Here is a 16,561-nt window from a genome sequence, read left to right as displayed (position 1 = left end):
AATTTTGGATGGACTATTTGGTCCAATTGTTTTTCTGTTAATTGAAATAAAACATAGATCTTCCTCCTCATTTGACTTCATTTTTGACATGGAATCGAATATGTACAACACGGAGGCTAAAAAATTTACCTTAGTTAAAAAACCCTAACTCAGCTTAGAGGGAACACTGGATGGTACACATGGTTTGGGATGGCAGTGCTTCACCCCAGTGCCCCCTCTAAGCTGGGTTAGTGTGAGCTAGCTCACAGTTTTTTAGCTTCTGGCTCACAGATTTCGGTCTTATCGCAGGGAGGAGGGCTCCAAAGCAAACTAATTGATGCAGCAGCCAAACTGCTCGCTCACAATTTTAATGCCAGTGGCTCACAAAGGAGGATTTTTGTTCACAAGACTCCACAGCTTAGAGGGAGCAGTGCTTCACACTACTGATGAGGAATAACACAGCCAAATATTTCCCCATGGAGGGGGGGAAACCCTGTGCATGGAGAATTAGCAGAAAAGTGAGAAGACGGGGCTATTTATTTATTTATTTACTCCATTCAAATCCTGCCTTTCTCCCAAACGGGGACCCAAAGCAGCTCACGCCTTTCCTGTCTCCTCACAATAGCCCTGTGAGTAGGGCTGCCAGCTCTCGGTTGGGAAATACCTGAAGATTTTGGGGTTGGAGACTGAGGAAGGCCGGGTTTGGGGAGGGGTTTCAATGGGCTATAATGCCACAGAGCCCACCTCCCCAGAGCGGCCGTTTCCTCCAGGGGAACTGATCTCTGTGGCCTGGAGGTCAGCTGTCCAATGTTCCCTCTAAGCTGTGGAGTCTTGTGAGCAAAAATGCTACTTTGTGAGCTCCTGGCATAAAAGTTGTGAGTGAGCCATTTGGCTGCTGGATCAATTAGTTTGCTCTGGAGCCCTCCTTCCTGAGCGAAGGCAAAAATGTGTGAGCCAGAGGCTAAAAAACTGTGAGCTAGCTCACACTCACTCAGCTGAGAGGGAACACTGGCTGTAACCCCAGAAGATCTCCAGCTACCAGCTGGAGGTTGGCAACCCTGTCTCTGAAGAAGGTCCCTCATCCTCTCTAAGCCTCGCCTACTTCACAGGATTGTTCGTAGGAGCAGAGCAGGACCATGTCGGCCACCATGAACTCCTTGGAGGAAGGAGGAATGAGGAATGGACCAGATACATTTGCTGCATGTAAATTATGAAGGGACCACAATGTGTTAGAACAGATAAAAGGAAGTCCTTCTTCACCCAAAGAGCGATTAACACATGGAATTCACTGCCACAGGAGGTGGTGGTGGCTACAAGCATGGATGGCTTCAAGAGGGAATTGGATAAACATATGGAGCAGAGGCCCATTATTAGCCACAAGGTATAGATAGGGACTCTCGGTCTGGGGCAAGGGATGCTCTGTATTCTTGGTGCTTGGGGGATAGGGGCAACAGTGGGAGGGCTTCTAGTGTCCTGGCCCCACTGGTGGACCTCCTGATGGCACCTGGTATTTTTGGCCACTGTGTGACACAGAGTGCTGGACTGGATGGGCCATTGGCCTGAGCCAACATTGGCTGCTCTTATGTTCTTAATTTTATTTATTTATTTATTTACATCCTTTCCCCTTTTTCCTTTGCAGGGATGCAAGGCAGCTTATATCACTCTCCCCTTCTCCATTTCATCCTCACAACAATCCTGTAAGGTAGGTCAGGCCGAGAGAGTGTGACTGGCCCAAGGTCACCCGGCAAGCTTCCATGGCATGATTCGAGCCTGGGTCTCCCAGATCCTAGCCCAACACTTTAACCGGCTGTGACGTGCCTGTCCTCTCCTGAGCCAGGAGCATCTTTTTTTCACAGGGAAGCTTCCAGTCATGGGATATTCTGCCTGCCATTTGAACCTGTTGCCATCCAGAAACAGATTTACCGTCTCGTCTGTGACTTGTAAGAACCAGGTCTGGTGTTTTAAGCCTCTTCTGCCAGGAACTGAAACACTTCAGAGTCTGTTGAACCGCCGACTTAAGTGGCATCACAGAATCGCTTCAGTGCCTATCGCGGTGACACAGGCCACAGGGAACATCCAGCTGGGTCTCCTGTAAGGAGCTGCGTGTGAGTTAGAGATGCACCGTTGGATCCCAAAGATCTCGGTGGGTGCCGTGCCGGGGAGCAGGTGTTCAGTCGGCTTGTGTTTGGGTCAACACTGACACCTAGTGGTTGGCTGTGGCCCTCCCTGCTTTTGACGGTCACAAGTGTTTCACTATTCATCTAAGAGCCACCCAAAGGGTGGTGCTTTCCCTTGGCACAAGGAGTCTTCCCCTGTCGGAAGAGGGACTCAACCCACTGAAAGAAAAGTCACTCCATGTTCTTTGCAGTTAGGAGGACAGCAGAACGATGTAAGCCACCATGAACTCCTTGGAGGAAGGAGGAATGGACTAGATAGACTTGTGACATTTAGATTATCCAGGGACCTTGAATTATTTATTTTATTTACGTGCTTACTTCGTTTTTTCCCTCACAACAACCCTGTGAGGCAGGTGAGGCTGAGAGTGAGTGACCAGCCTGAGGTCACCCAGCTGGCTTCCATGGCGGGGGGGGGATTCGAACCTGGGTCTCCCAGACCCTTAGCCTGACACTCCAACCACTACACCGCACTCCTGCTTTCATTGCTTAAAGTCCACTGGTGCATCACAGAGATTCTAATAACAACTTTTAAAAATTCATCCCAAACTGGAGACTGCGGGGACTGTCTGCACTTCTCTTGATCCCCTTTTCCAGTAAAAAAGAACCAGTCTTTCTAGATTGGGCTTCTTGGATAAGCAACGCAACACTCCCTAAAGCCACGCTACACAAGGCAACCAAACCACACATCCTGCTATTCTTAGAAGCTTCATCCAGTTACAATAGCTCGTAACCCCAGGAGTTCCAGCGGCGATCTTCAGTTACGACTGGTGTCTGAGGTAGTTCAGCAACACAGGCGGGACGTCCAGCTGATCGGCAGCATGTGGCCGCTTGGCCAGTTGGAGGAACTTCCAGACAGACAGCCGGCACTGAGACATCAAGGACTTGGGGTGAGCTGCACAGAGGGGGGAGAAAAGGGGGGGGAGAAGGAGACTCCTGAGACTGCTGAACTTTCAAGCTGCATTCTGGCTCTGAGAGGGATGTGTCATTGTAAGCAAAGAGAAAAAGCAGGGGAAATGTGGCATTGTTGACCCAAAGACTCTATCTGGCTATCCTCTGTATGCCACAGCTGTGCCCAAAAGACAGCCTGCTGGACACCACCTTGTCAATGCCCCCCCCCCCCAAGGGCTCTTTTTGTAGAAAAAGCCCAGCAGGAACTCATTAACATAATAGGCCACACCCAACACCAGAAACTCATTAGCATATTGGGCCATACCCCTGACAGCACAGCTCATTAGCACATTAGGCCGCACCCCCATGTTACCAGAAGTGGGGTCATCCAGCCACGCCCACCTTTTGCTTCTTATTGTTTACCTTGTTTGTTGTCAAAACCCAGGGCTTTTTTTGGAGCAGGAACTCCTTTGCATGTTAGGCCACACACCCCTGATGTAGCCAGTCCTAATGAGTTCCTGCTGTTGGGTGTGGCCTATTATGCTAATGAGTTCCTGCTGGGTGTGGCCAACTCAGGAGCCAGCCGGAACTCCGTTCCTGTGCGTTCCTGCCCAAAAATAGCTCTGCCCCCCCCCAATCTGGAATTGTGTAGGGTTGTCAACGGTTGGGAACCTCCTGGAGATTTAGGGGTGGAGCCTGGGGAGCGCAAGGTGTGGGGAGGGGAAGGGCTTCAGCACAGGATAGCACCCTGGAGTCCACGCTCCAAAGCAGCCTTTGTCTCCAGGGAAACTGATCTCCGTGGTCTGGAGTTCCGTTGTAATTCCAGGAGATCTCCAGGCCCCACCTGGAGGATGGCAAGCCTAGGAACTGGTCATGTTTAAAAAACCACTCAAAAACATTAAAACCTTCTCTTCCACCACTACCCCCACCCCATACAGTTAGATTCGATTCCAATAGCACTGGAAACACCAACGAGATTTCCAGGGGATCAGCTTTCGAGAATCACAGCGCCGCTTGTCAGACCTTGGGCTGTGGTCACACGGCAAGCGTACCGCGACTTGTTCCCGCTGTAGATTGGATCGGGGATATTTTTTAGCGGGTTCAGATGACCACATATCCCTTGCCCAACCGCTTGGATTGTGCAACGAGGCTCCAGGTACTGTCCAGACTAGGGATGCCAAGTCCCCCCTTCTCCTGAAGCGGGGGACGCCCGGGCTCTTCCAGGAGTGTGCGCGCGCGCAAAGTGTGCGTGCACGCCGCATCTACGTCACCAGGAAGTGACGTGACCACGCAGGGCACACTAAGGGCGGGGCCACGACCGTCCGAGGGAAAACCATAGAGTTTTCCCTCGGATGACCGTGGCCCCACCCCCAGCGTGCCCGGCGTGGTCACGTCACTTCCTGGTGAAGTGCATGTCGGGGTGGAGTTCCCACCGGGGCATGATCCGGTGGCGGCGGGGAACGGGCCTCTGGGGCGGGGGTTTCCCTGCCCCCCCCGGGGGACTTGGCAAGCCTAGTCCAGACAGCCGCACCACCCAAGTAGCGGCGCAGCACAATGTTTCTAAAAAAAATTATTTGTGCATGCGCATATGCACATATGTGCATGGGCAAAGAATTTTTTTTTAATTGTGCCACGCCGAACAAAATGAACTACCGACGTGTAACCGAGCGCTGTTTTATGTGCGCTTGAGTGTTCATGCCTTTAATATATTCAGCGCAGGATTGGTCATGCGCACAATGGTGAAAGCCGGGGGGGGGGGGAGAAAACTACCACGAGAAGGACGTACAGATGACCTAATCGCATTTATAGTGAGAGATGGCTGTCCGGATAGGAGAAATTGCAGATTCACAGTACAAATATTTGGAAAGTACTTGATTTTCCCGGTGTCGGAAAAATCACTAGGACACCGGGAGGATTGCGGGGGTGAGTCCGCTTCGATACGGGAGACAGAATTGGCTGTCTGATCAGCCCTTTTAAATGCAATAGGGAACAGTTGTGAAACCTGATCAAAATGACCATGTGACCACAACCCTTGATTCCTTCTAATCTAGCTCTCCTACTGCAATCCAATGCAGCTACCCGCCAGAATGTATGGGATTAGTTACCTCTTTCCCTGGCCATCATTTCTGCCACTTCAGAATTTGTGGAGATCTTGTCGAGTGTGATATCTGGTAAGTACACATTGGCTCCAAAATCTATCAGGAGTCTGACAAATTCAGGCCCGCAGCCATGCCTCAGGCAGACTTCTAGCAGTGTCGCCGGCTTCCGGATTCGTGCCAACATTCTCCGATCAGTGCAGTTGTAGTCTGGATTGGCCCCGTAGAGCAGAAGCATCCTGAAGCACTCCAGATGTCCGTAGACCGCCGACAGGTACAGAGGGCCGGAGCAGGAGGCTGAGTTGGCTGCCCAGTCGGGGACTCTGGCTTTGACGTTGGTGTCGGCCCCGTGCTCCAAGAGCTCCTGAAGGATGTCTGCGTCTCCGTCTCTTGCGGCAGTCAGCAGCGGGGTACAGTTGTTGTGAATGCTCCCGCCAGGGTCGGCTCCCGCCTCCAAGAGGGCCCTCACGCAATCGAGGTGGCCGTTGCTGACTGCTGTGAACAGTGGGGTCTGGGCCTTCACGTCCAGGCTGTCCACTTCAGCGCCATGGGCAAGGAGAACTTTGAGGCATCTCATGTGGCCCTTGGAGGCTGCCAAGCGGAGTGGTGTCCCGGGCACCCCCCAACCACTCCGACCGTTGATAAACCTCTTGTACCTCTCTTGGCACAACAGTTGGTCCAGAAGTTGGTAGTTATCCTGGGACACCGCCAGGTTCAGCTCCTGTCTTTCTCCATCCCCTTCTTCATCTTCTCTAGGTTGGAGCATGGAGAAGATCTTGGTGACATCCAGCAGGCTCATCTTGAGTTGTCTCTTGAGGATGACTTTCATCATGGACTGTGTGATGCTTGAGAGCTACAAGGCAAAAATGGGAATCAGGAACAGAGCCCAGATCTGAAGATCATACCAGACAGCCACTGAGACGAGGCAAGCTTGCGCGGGAGCCTTCCTGGATGACAGATGTAGAGATCGGAACGAAGTTGCCACAGTGCTGGGCTCTGGGTGTGTCTACATCATTTATTTACTTCATAACTGACCTTTCTCCTCAATGGGGACCCAAGGTGGCTTGCATAATTCTCCTCTCCTCCATTTTATCCTCACAACAACAGCTCTGTGAGATAGGTTAGGCTGAGAGAGTGTGACTGCCTCCAGACCACCCAGCAGGCTTCTATGAAAGAGTGGTGATTCAAACCTGGTTCTCCCAGATCCTGGGGTTCTTTCGCATTCTCATTTTTGTTGCTTGTGTGTCCCTATCGCTTCAGGTTTCCCCCCCTTTTCTGCACACGTTTTGCTCCCTCTATTGGCCAATGTGATATTACACTGCTGTACGTCCAGCATATCTCCCTGCAAACTGAAATTGCAGGTGTTTATGCCGGACATACATCCATGTAATATCCGATTGACCACTAGAGGAAGGAAAGCACAAACAGGAAAGACCCCCCCAAAAAAAGCAATAGGGACACACAAGCGACGAAAATGAGAATGTGAACGAGCCCCTGGTCTCTCTAACCACACACTCTAACCACTAACCACACTGGCTCCCATAACTGGATTAAGGGACGACTTCCAGATTTAGGAGTAGAGATTGGATTTATACCCCGCCCTTCACTACCCGAAGGAATCTCAGAGCAGTTTACAATCTCCTCCCCCTCCCTACAACAGACACCCTGTGAGGTAGGTGGGGCTGAGAGAGCTCTTTTGAGAACTGCTCTTTCAAGAACAGCTCTGACAGAACTTGTGACTGCCCCACGGTCACACCAGCAGCTGCAAGTGGAGGAGTGGGGAACCAAACCCGGTTCTCCCAGATTAGAGTCCATGCTCCTAACCACACCAAACTGGCTCTGAGCATCAGCTGAAACCAAACTATATGTTATACTGGGAACCTGTGTATATCTTCCCATGTGTACTTCAGCTTTAACCTTCAGAACACCATGGGTATAAGTTGAACCTTGATTTCATCTCCCCTCAAACACAAATGCCTTTTGAGGCACAGTGTAGAGTGTAGAGAAATCAAAGCATTCTTGTGTGGGAATATGGTGTTGGAGTGCAGAGTCAAGTCCACAAATGACCAGGAGCAAAGACGCCACCATCCCGGAGTCTATCCCCTCCACATCTGGGAACAGAGTTCTGCGTATGGAACTCATAAAGTTCATCTGACCTGGACTGGGGACTGGTGTAGCTCGTCACTCAGGAGCAAGCTTTTTTTGCAACAGAACTATTGATATATTTTTCACAGGAATGTGTGTGCACACTGAGATACATATGGAAAATATTCTGTTAAAAGCGACGTTTGCCTCTCAGCATTCTTTGAAGAGAGCTCTGCACTCCTCTAAGCCTACATGCACACGGCCTCTGTCAAGAGCACCAGATGCAAACTTCTGGGAAAGGGCTGCATCAAGGCCCTAGTTTTTACTGAGTCTGGGCTGCACCATGGTAAGGTTGCTATTGGGGAAGTGGGGGGTCTTTACAGGGGTCATTTCCTGCAGGAGCGCACAGGAACGGAGCTCCGGCAGTAAAGAGCCCAGGGGGCGGGTACATGCAACAAGCCCCACCCCCTGCTCCCAGCAGCCCCAGGCCATGAAGAGCAAGAAACCTCTCTCTCTCTCTCTCTCTCTCTCTCTCTCTCTCTCCTTCCTTTCTTCTCACCTTCTTTCCCTTTCCCTCCTTTTGTTCTCTCCTTTTCATCTTTCCCTTCTTCTTCCCTTTTCTGTCTTTCTTTCTTTCCCTTATTCTCTCCTTCTCTTTCTTTCCCTCTTTCCTTCTCTTTTTTCCTTCCTTCCTTCCTTCCTTCCTTCCTGCCTGCCTGCCTGCCTGCCTGCCTGCCTGCCTGCACAGATCTGCATGTCCCCCCCCCAGCTAACAATCCAAAACAGTCCAGTGGCACCTTTAAGGCCAAGGTTTATTCAGGTACAAGCTCTCCCTCCTCTGCTAGGGCAGATCTGTGTGCTTCTCCCCCCCCATAGCTAGCAATCCAAAACAGTCCAGTGGCGCTTGAGTGGTGGGTGTTGCCTTCTGACACACTTCTGGTGATGTCAGGGGGTGTGGCATATGCAAATAAGTTATGCTAATGAGTTATGCTGATGAGCTCCTGCACCTCTTTTTCTACGAAATGACCCCTGGGGGTCTACATGCAATTTTTTGTTTTTTTAAAAAAAGAGAAACCTCCCTTCATATACAAAATGAGGCCAGAACCTTTCTTTCCAACATCTAGTTCCCTAAGCATGGCAAATTATTTTGACTGAAGCAACATTCCATTCCATTCATCCCACTGCAGCCTGAAGTGGAACAGCCCAGCCACAGGTGGACAGATGTGGGCCACACTCTGTGCCCAGCACGACTTTCTCTGGGGATGAAACCAGACCGCCTAACTGGTTGAGCCTGACTCATTCTTTGGCCCTGACCCCAGCTCAGTGAATAGACGACTGTGCTTTCAAACTTCATAGTACGCTGGGGATCCATGAGTGGAAGGCCTTGGGTATGCCTAAAAAGCAGGGGTGGAGGGGTGGGATTTGGACTGAGAGCACAGCACGGCAGGATCACCCACCCCTCGGCGAGGCTACTCATTGTGTCTCTGCATGAGTGTCTGAGGCATCTAGCCTTGCTGCCTTCTAATCAGGAGGCACTCCCTGATCTGCGATCCATGCAGAATCAGGGCGGGGGGGGGAGGAGTTTCATCTGAGAGGCTGTTTTGGAATACCCTCCAAAAGCAAATCTCTTCATGTCCCAAAATACAGATTGCCTTGCATTTTAATTCAGGGGGAAAGGTATCCTTTGGCTAGCAAAAGTTTGGCAAAAAGCGCATTAGATTAGAGAGCATGTCGGCCACAGAGAAGGGGCCGTGGCTCAGCGACAAAAGCATCTGCTTGGCATGCAGAAGGTCCCAGGTTCAATCCCCGGCATCTCCAGTTACAGGATCTGGCAGTAAGTGAGGTGAAAGACCTCTGCCTGAGACCCTGGAGAAGCCGCTGCCAGTCTGAGTAGACAAGACTGACCTTGCCAGACCCGGGGGGCAGGGTCTGATACTGTGGAAGGCAGCCTCAGGTGTCCATAGTGCTGTGCCCTGGGGTTAGAGTGCAGGATGAGGACTGGGGAGATCCAGCTTCAAATCCCTGTTCCGCTACTCCCCCTCATAGGGTTGTTGTGAAGAATACACAGGGCAGGAAGGACCAAGGGGCTGAGCTCACTAGAGGGAGGCAGGATGAAGAAGACCCAGGCAGAGAGAGAGAGAGAGAGAGAGAGAGAGAGAGAGAGATGTTACGTCCAGCCTCACGCAGAGAATGAAGCCCTCAGCTAAATTAGGGACAGAAGGATAAAGGGAAATTCCTGGCAGCAAGAGGCACTTGTCAGGGACATCCATGCAAGGCAATTCCTAATCTTCCTGGGGAAGGAATGTCAGGCCCCACCTGCCTGGCTATGAAATGCTAGAAGCCTTGGGGGGGGGGGTGTGGAAGAAAAGGCTCTTCAGTGCATTCCATCTCCAAAATATCCCAAGATTTCCTCCACCCCCACTCTCAAAGAAGACGCCTGCCCCTCCTGCAAGTCCCTGGTCCAGATCCTGCAATGGACCTCAGGAGGACCCTGGACTTGATCGCACCTTTCCCAGACTATACTGGGGTCCACCCGCCCACAGCCTCCGCTTGGCCCCAACTTGGGGCGGCCCACCCAGAAAGCCTCACGCTGAACAAAGGTCTTCTGCTCCAGTTGTCCTTCTGACTAGGGACAGGCCATATTTTCTTGGAGAAGTGGTGGTAAAAATGTTATGGCCAAACATGCAGACTAAATGCTAATTCAGTCACCTCTCTTATTCCTTTCCTTCCCGAAAAAAATTGGTATATTCATTTATTCTCCATTCACTCTGTTAAAAATGGATTTTATTTTAAAACAGCTGTATAACAGCTCCAGGAATTAGTAACATCACAGATAATAGCCAACCAGCACCATCCACAAGTAGCTTCTGCTACAAACTTGGAGAACTTGGTTTACCTTTCCCCCATAGCTTGATTTAAGTAGAGAAAAGGTACTCAGATATGCAGGCGATACCACGATACCACTCTAATGGCAGAAAGTGAAGAGGACCTAAAGAGCTTCTTTCTGATGGTAAAAGAGGAGGGCGCAAAAGTTGGCTTGAAACTCAACGTCAAAAAAACCTAAGATCATGGCATCCGGCCCCATCACTCCTTGGCAAATAGAAGGGGAAGTCATGGAAGCAGTGACAGACTTCACGTTCCTGGGATCCAAGATCACTGCAGATGGTGACTGCAACCATGAAATTAAAAGACGCCTGCTCCTTGGGAGGAAAGTGATGGCAAACCTAGACAGCATAATAAAGAGCAGAGACATCACCCTGCCAACAAAAGTCCGTATGGTCAAAGCAACGGTATTCCCAGTAGTCATGTATGGCTGCAAGAGTTGGACTATAAGGAAGGCCGAGCGCCGAAGAATAGATTCTTTTGAACTGTGGTGCTGGAGAAGACTCTTGAGAGTCCCTTGGACTGCAAGGAGATCAAATCAGTCAATCCCAAAAGAAATCAACCCTAACTGTTCCCTGGAAGGCCAGATAATGAAACTGAAGCTCAAGTACTTTGGCCACCAAATGAGAAGGGAGCACTCACTGGAGAAGACCCTGATGCTGGGAAAGATAGAAGGTCAAAGAAGAAGGGGACAGCAAAGGATGAGATGGTTAGACAGTGTCATAGATGCAACGAACATGAAATTGAGCAAACTTCAAAGCACGGTGGAAGACAGGAGGGCCTGACATGATGTGGTCCATGGGACACAACTGTGCGAATGAACAACAACAACAGCAATGTGTTTGTACTAAATGTAGAAAGCATACAGAGAGCCAGTTTGGTGTAGTGGTTAAGTGTGCGGACTCTAATCTGGGAGAACCGGGTTTGATTCCCCACTCCTCCACTTGCACCTGCTGATGTGACCTTGGGTCAGTCACAAGCACTGGCACAGCTGTTCCTGAAAGAGCAGTTTGTGTCAGAGCTCTCTCAGCCCCACCCACCTCACAGGGTGTCTGTTGTGGGGAGGGGAAGGGAAAGGAGTTTGTAAGCCGCTCTGAGACTCCCAAGTGAAGGGCGGGGTATAAATCCAATCTCTTCTCTTCTTCTTCTTCTTCCAGACCAGGCCCCACGCTCTAGAATTGTTAGATCTGCCTTCACACGTTTGGCCAACCCACTGCCTTCTGAGTTCTTATCAGAGCCAGTCCACATACTTCAAGCAAGTTTTGACAGCCATGAGGACTAGAAACTTGGAGAAAAGGCTGGGATTCTTAGCAAAGTTCTATAACCAGCACCACACTCTGTGCTGCTTCTTTGTGTCTTCAGAATAGAGCTCTGACTCATTTCTGAAGGCATCAAATGTGCCCTGGTCCTATGATACTATCAAATTTGCCTAGTTTAATTTTTAAAATTTGAGATTCACTGCTCTCCATAGCCCTCCAGAGGCATTTCTTGGCTCATTAGCATTCTGAGGAGGAAACTACGCATTGCATGAAAACATGGGTCTCCCTCAAAAGCCATAGAGGGGATATTTATTCATTTAAAATATTTATATTTGCCTTTCCACTGTGTTTCAGGCGGCACTGGGAAGAGAGGTGGCAGACCACTGGTATGTCTCTGTGTCTGTGTGTGCGCGCGCCCACACACTTAACCTTTCCCTTCCCTTTCGTTTCCCTGATTCTAATTGCCCTCCTCCTCAATGAGGGGCTTGAAATGCGGGTCTGTCCTCACAAACACACATCTGGAACCCTGCATGGGGGCCAAGCAGCTTGGAGGGGGCAATATGGAGTGGGAAAACAGTAGGCGAGGGAAGGATGTGGTACCCCTTCCCTTTCAACCTCTCTCGGTCACTCACTCCGGGGAAGGGGGTGCTTCTCACTTAAAAGGGCTGTTAGGTTAGTTCCACGTGTTCATGAATCTGGGCCTTCAGCTGCATGAAAGCGGCATCCTTCTGCCAGTCAATCAGTCCAGCAAGGCTGAAAACAGACAGAGCCTGAGACTAGCGTTGCCAACCTCCAGGTGTGGCCCAGAGGTCTCCCAGGATTCCAACAGATCTCCCAACTCCTAGAAGAAACGGCTGCTCTGGAGAGTAGGTCCCATGGCCTCGTACCCTGCTCAGGTCCCTCCGCCCCCCAGACCCTGCCCTCTCTAGGCTCCACCCCCAAATCTCCAGGAATTTCCCAAGCCAGAGTTGGCAGCTCTACCTGAGGTTAAATTGGGGGTGGCGGCGGCGTAAGTGATGGAGGATAGCAGAGCTGAGCTGGGCATAAGGGGAATAAAAATGGATGGGGAAGAAGGGGACCCCCCTCTGCTGTCTTCTTCCTCTCTGGGTGGATGAAAAAGAAAACAACAGATTTGCCTTCTAGTTTGCATTTCTTTTTGTAGCAGAAACTCCTTTGCGACACACCCCTAATGTAGCCAATCCTCCAAGAGCTTACAGAGCTCTTCTTACAGGGGCTACTGTAAGCTCTTGGAGGATTGGCTCCATTAGGGGTGTGTCGCCCAGGGCTACTTTTGGGCAGGAGCACAGGAACGGAGTTCCAGCTGGCTCCCGAGGTGGCCACACCCAGCAGGAACTTATTAGCACAATAGACCACACCCAACAGCAGAAACTCATTAGAATTGGCTACATTAGGGGGGGGGGTGGCCTAACATGCAAAGGAGTTCCAGCTACAAAAAAAGCCCTGGGTTTTGGCAACAAACAAGGTAAACAGAATAAGAAGCAAGAGGTGGGTGTGCCTGGATGAGCACACTTCTGGTAACATGGGGGTTGCGGCCTAATATGCTAATGAGCTGTGTTATCAGGGGTGTGGCCTAATATGCTAATGAGTTCCTGCTGTTGGGTGTGGCCTATTATGCTAATGAGTTCCTGGTGGGCTTTTTCTACAAAAAAAGCCCTGGTGTTGCCTAATATGCAAAGGAGTTCCTGCTACCAAAAGAGCCCTGAGTGGGGCTGAAAGGGGCTTCGGTATCTGTATTGCTAAGGTTGCCCTGATGTGGAAATCTAAGTTGTTTTTAATTCAAAGGAAGGTATGCATAACTAAGAGCAGCTCAGAGTTGTAATAGATTCAGGTGGGTACTCGTGTTGGTCTGAAGCAGCAGAACAACGTTGGAGTCCAGGGGCACCTTTAAGATCCACAAACTTTTGTGTGCATGCACACGGTGTGCGTGCCACTGGAATCCAACTTTGCTCAGGATTGTAAAGGTCTACAGAGCAGTCCTGCCAATATCGTAAGAAGAGCCCTGCTGGATCAGACCATCCAATAATCCATCCAGTCCAGCACCCTGTCTCTCACACAGTGGCCAACCACTGGAGGTTGCTTCCTGGCGCTGATGTTGCTTCCTGGCGCTGGGATTCAGAGGTTGACTGTCTCTCAATGTGGAGGCTCCTCACAAGAGGATGAACCCGCAAGCCATATTCTGGGATCTGCAGTTCTTAAAAGTAAAGGTAAAGGTTCCCTTGCTTGAAAGCCAGTCGAGTCCGACTAGGGTTGTGGTGCTCATCTCCGTTTCAAAGCTGAAGAGCCAGCGCTGTCCGAAGACGTTTCCATGACTAAACACCAAGGCGCACGGAACGCTGTTACCTCCCCACCGAAGTGGTACCTATTTATCTACTTGCAATTTCTTGCTTTCGAACTGCTAGGTTGGCAGGAGCTGGAACTAGAGACGGGAGCTCACTCCATCACGCGGCACCCGGGTCTCGAACTGCTGAACTACTGACCTTCCACAGCCTGCAGTTCAGCGTCTTAACCACTTGAGCCACCGCAGCTCCTTCTTAAAAGTAGGCCTGCTTTATTACCATATCAGGGGATACTCTAGTAAACCTTAAAAAACAAAAACTAAGGAGTAAGTAGCATTCTCTTATAGCAATGACTGGAATCTTCAATGTATTGTAACCTAACTTGCCCCGAAAAAGAAACTTTCTAAAAAGCCAGTTTAAGGTTGAGGGCAGAGTGTCGGTGTGGACAGAAGGTTGGTGGGAGAGAAAACACAAAATGAGATGACTGATGCAGTAAATTGTACTTTCCCCCCCTATGCCATTAAAATGTAATTGATGCATTCATCCATTTCAAGGCAGATTTTGTATCGACTACAGAACGATGAAAACAGTCGACGATTGTAGTTAGATCAAGGAGGTCCGGTCATTTGAATACAAGCTCTTGCTCCACATGTGGCTCTGTCAACTAGTGGCCATTTCACACATTTATGTTTCCCAACCTCCAGGTGGGGCCTGGAGATCCTCAGAATTATAACTGATCTCCAGGACACAGAGATCAATTCCCCTGCAAAAATGGCTGCTTTGGAGAGCGGGCTCTGTGGCGTCATGCCCTGCTGAGGTCCCTCCCCTCCCCCCAAACCCTGCCCTCCCCAGGTTCCATCCCCAGATCTCTAGGGATATCCACCCACGAACTGGCCACCCTACACACAATATATCACAAGAAACTCCGGTTTGCTACCCACCGTTCACTCAGCAACACGGGGCCGCCAACCCCACGGTCTCTGAGAACTGTCCACGTGCTGCATTCACACATTATATTTTAAAGAGTACACTCGAGCTCTTATTGTGATGAGATCTTTTGCAAGAAAAAAGAAAACTCCCCCAGCCTAGAATACCAACATCGTAACATTTCACAGAAGTCATTTGGAGACAGAGATCTGGAGATGGGGAAGGGGAAGGGGAGGGGAAGGGTTGCCGACTCCATGTTGGGAAATTCCTGGAGACTTTGGGGGTGGAGCCTGGGGAGAGGGCAGAGTTTGGAGAGGGGAGCGACCTCAGCAGGGTATAACGCCACAGAGTCCACCCTCCAAAGTGGCCCTTTTCCTCCAGAGAAACTGATCTCTTTCAGTCTGGAGGTCAGTTGTGGTTCTGGGAAATCTCCAGGCCCCACCTGGAGGTTGGCAAATTAGGGAGGGAAAGTGCAAAATGGAAAAACTGGTTGCAAAGGAGCAAGTAGATGCCCGTGAGACTGGCAACAAGAAGGACTGGGGTGGGGTGGGGCTTCTTTCTTCAGCACAAGAGCTTCACAGGGCCCTGACGCCTTTTACCTCTGTGGGGAACAATCTTGTCTTGAGTCTTGAGTTTCTCTGGCATTTCATGGCCTTCTGACCTCCTTGAGCCCATCTCTGTATCTAATAGAGAGGCTTGTGCCAGACACAGCCGTGGAAAACAGACGAAGGTTTGTGCATTTGGTCCTTTGACTTACTTGGGGGCCTCCACCCGTATGTGAAGGAAGATATAATTTTGTAAATTAAGAACAAGAGGGAAAGTCCTCAGAGCAGCCGGACGCGAGCGGAGCATGCTCCAGGAGGCACGGAATGTTCAGAGTCAGTCAAGATGGGCAGGGGAAGGGGAAAATGACCAAAGATCTTATAAAATCCCGGAAGAAGAGGTTTGGGGATGTGAAGAGGAACTACTTCTCCCCTTCATGAATTCTCACAGGGCCCCTGTTTGTGCCTATGTATGTGTGAGCCAGCCTGGTGAAGTGGCTTGAGCGTCAGCCCAGGTCTCTCCCAGCCCAACCTGCCTCACGGAGTTATTGTTGTGAGCAGGGCTATTTTTGGGCAGGAACGCACAGGAACAGAGTTCCGGCTGGCTCCCAAGTTGGCCACGCCCAGCAGGAACTCATTAGCATAATAGGCCACACCCAACAGCAGGAACTCATTAGGATTGGCTACATTAGGGGTGTGTGGCCTAACATGCAAAGGAGTTCCTGCTCCAAAAAAAGGCCCTGGGTTTGGACAACAAACAAGGTAAACAGAATAAGAAGCAAAAGGTGGGTGTGGCTGGATGAGCACACTTCTGGTAACATGGGGGTGCGGCCTAATGTGCTAATGAGCTGTGCTGTCAGGGGTGTGGCCCAATATGCTAATGAGTTCCTGCTGTTGGGTGTGGCCTATTATGCTAATGAGTTCCTGCTGGGCTTTTTCTACAAAAAGAGCCCTGGTTGTGAGGATAAAATAGTGGAGGAGACAATGAAACTGTGATCTGCTTTGGGCTCCCACTGTGGAGAAAAGTGGAGTATAAATAAATGTGTCTGCCCACAATGCTTCCCTCTAAGCTGAATGAGTGTGAGCTAGCTCATAGTTTTTTAGCCTCCAGCTCACACGTTTTTGTCTCCGCTCAGGAAGAAGGGCCCCAGAGGAAACTAATTAATGCAGTAGCCAAATCGCTTGCTCACAACTTTCATGCCAGTAGCTCACAAAGTAGGATTTTTGCTCACAAGACTCCACAGCTTAGAAGGAGCATTGCCTGCCCACTGAATGTTGCCAGGTGCCTCTGATGAAGCCACGGAAATCTGTGCTGCCAGACTCCTTTGAGTTTCTGGTATCTAATCAGTATGCATCAGCTCTGAGTAGCTAAGCAGGGTCAGGCCTGGTCAGTATTTGGAAGGGGGACTGCCAAGGAATACCAGGGTT

General features: G+C 50.3%; 1 protein-coding gene across 1 annotated transcript; it reads right to left on the bottom strand.

The window, feature by feature from the left end:
- Positions 1–2,564: 2,564 nt before the first annotated feature.
- Positions 2,565–9,315, bottom strand: ASB12 (ankyrin repeat and SOCS box containing 12). The gene is made up of 3 exons (XM_015418082.1): positions 9,131–9,315; positions 5,150–5,993; positions 2,565–3,048 (listed from the first exon to the last, which is right to left on the bottom strand). Exons 2-3 carry the CDS (start codon positions 5,970–5,972, stop codon positions 2,915–2,917), a joined length of 957 nt encoding a protein of 318 aa, XP_015273568.1. The 5' UTR covers positions 5,973–5,993; positions 9,131–9,315; the 3' UTR covers positions 2,565–2,914.
- Between the last annotated feature and the right edge of the window lie 7,246 nt (positions 9,316–16,561).

This window comes from Gekko japonicus, unplaced genomic scaffold (genome assembly GCF_001447785.1).
Source record: "Gekko japonicus isolate JY-2015 unplaced genomic scaffold, Gekko_japonicus_V1.1 scaffold1397, whole genome shotgun sequence".
Lineage (NCBI taxonomy): Eukaryota > Metazoa > Chordata > Lepidosauria > Squamata > Gekkonidae > Gekko > Gekko japonicus.
This window is presented reverse-complemented; position numbering and strand designations above follow the sequence as displayed.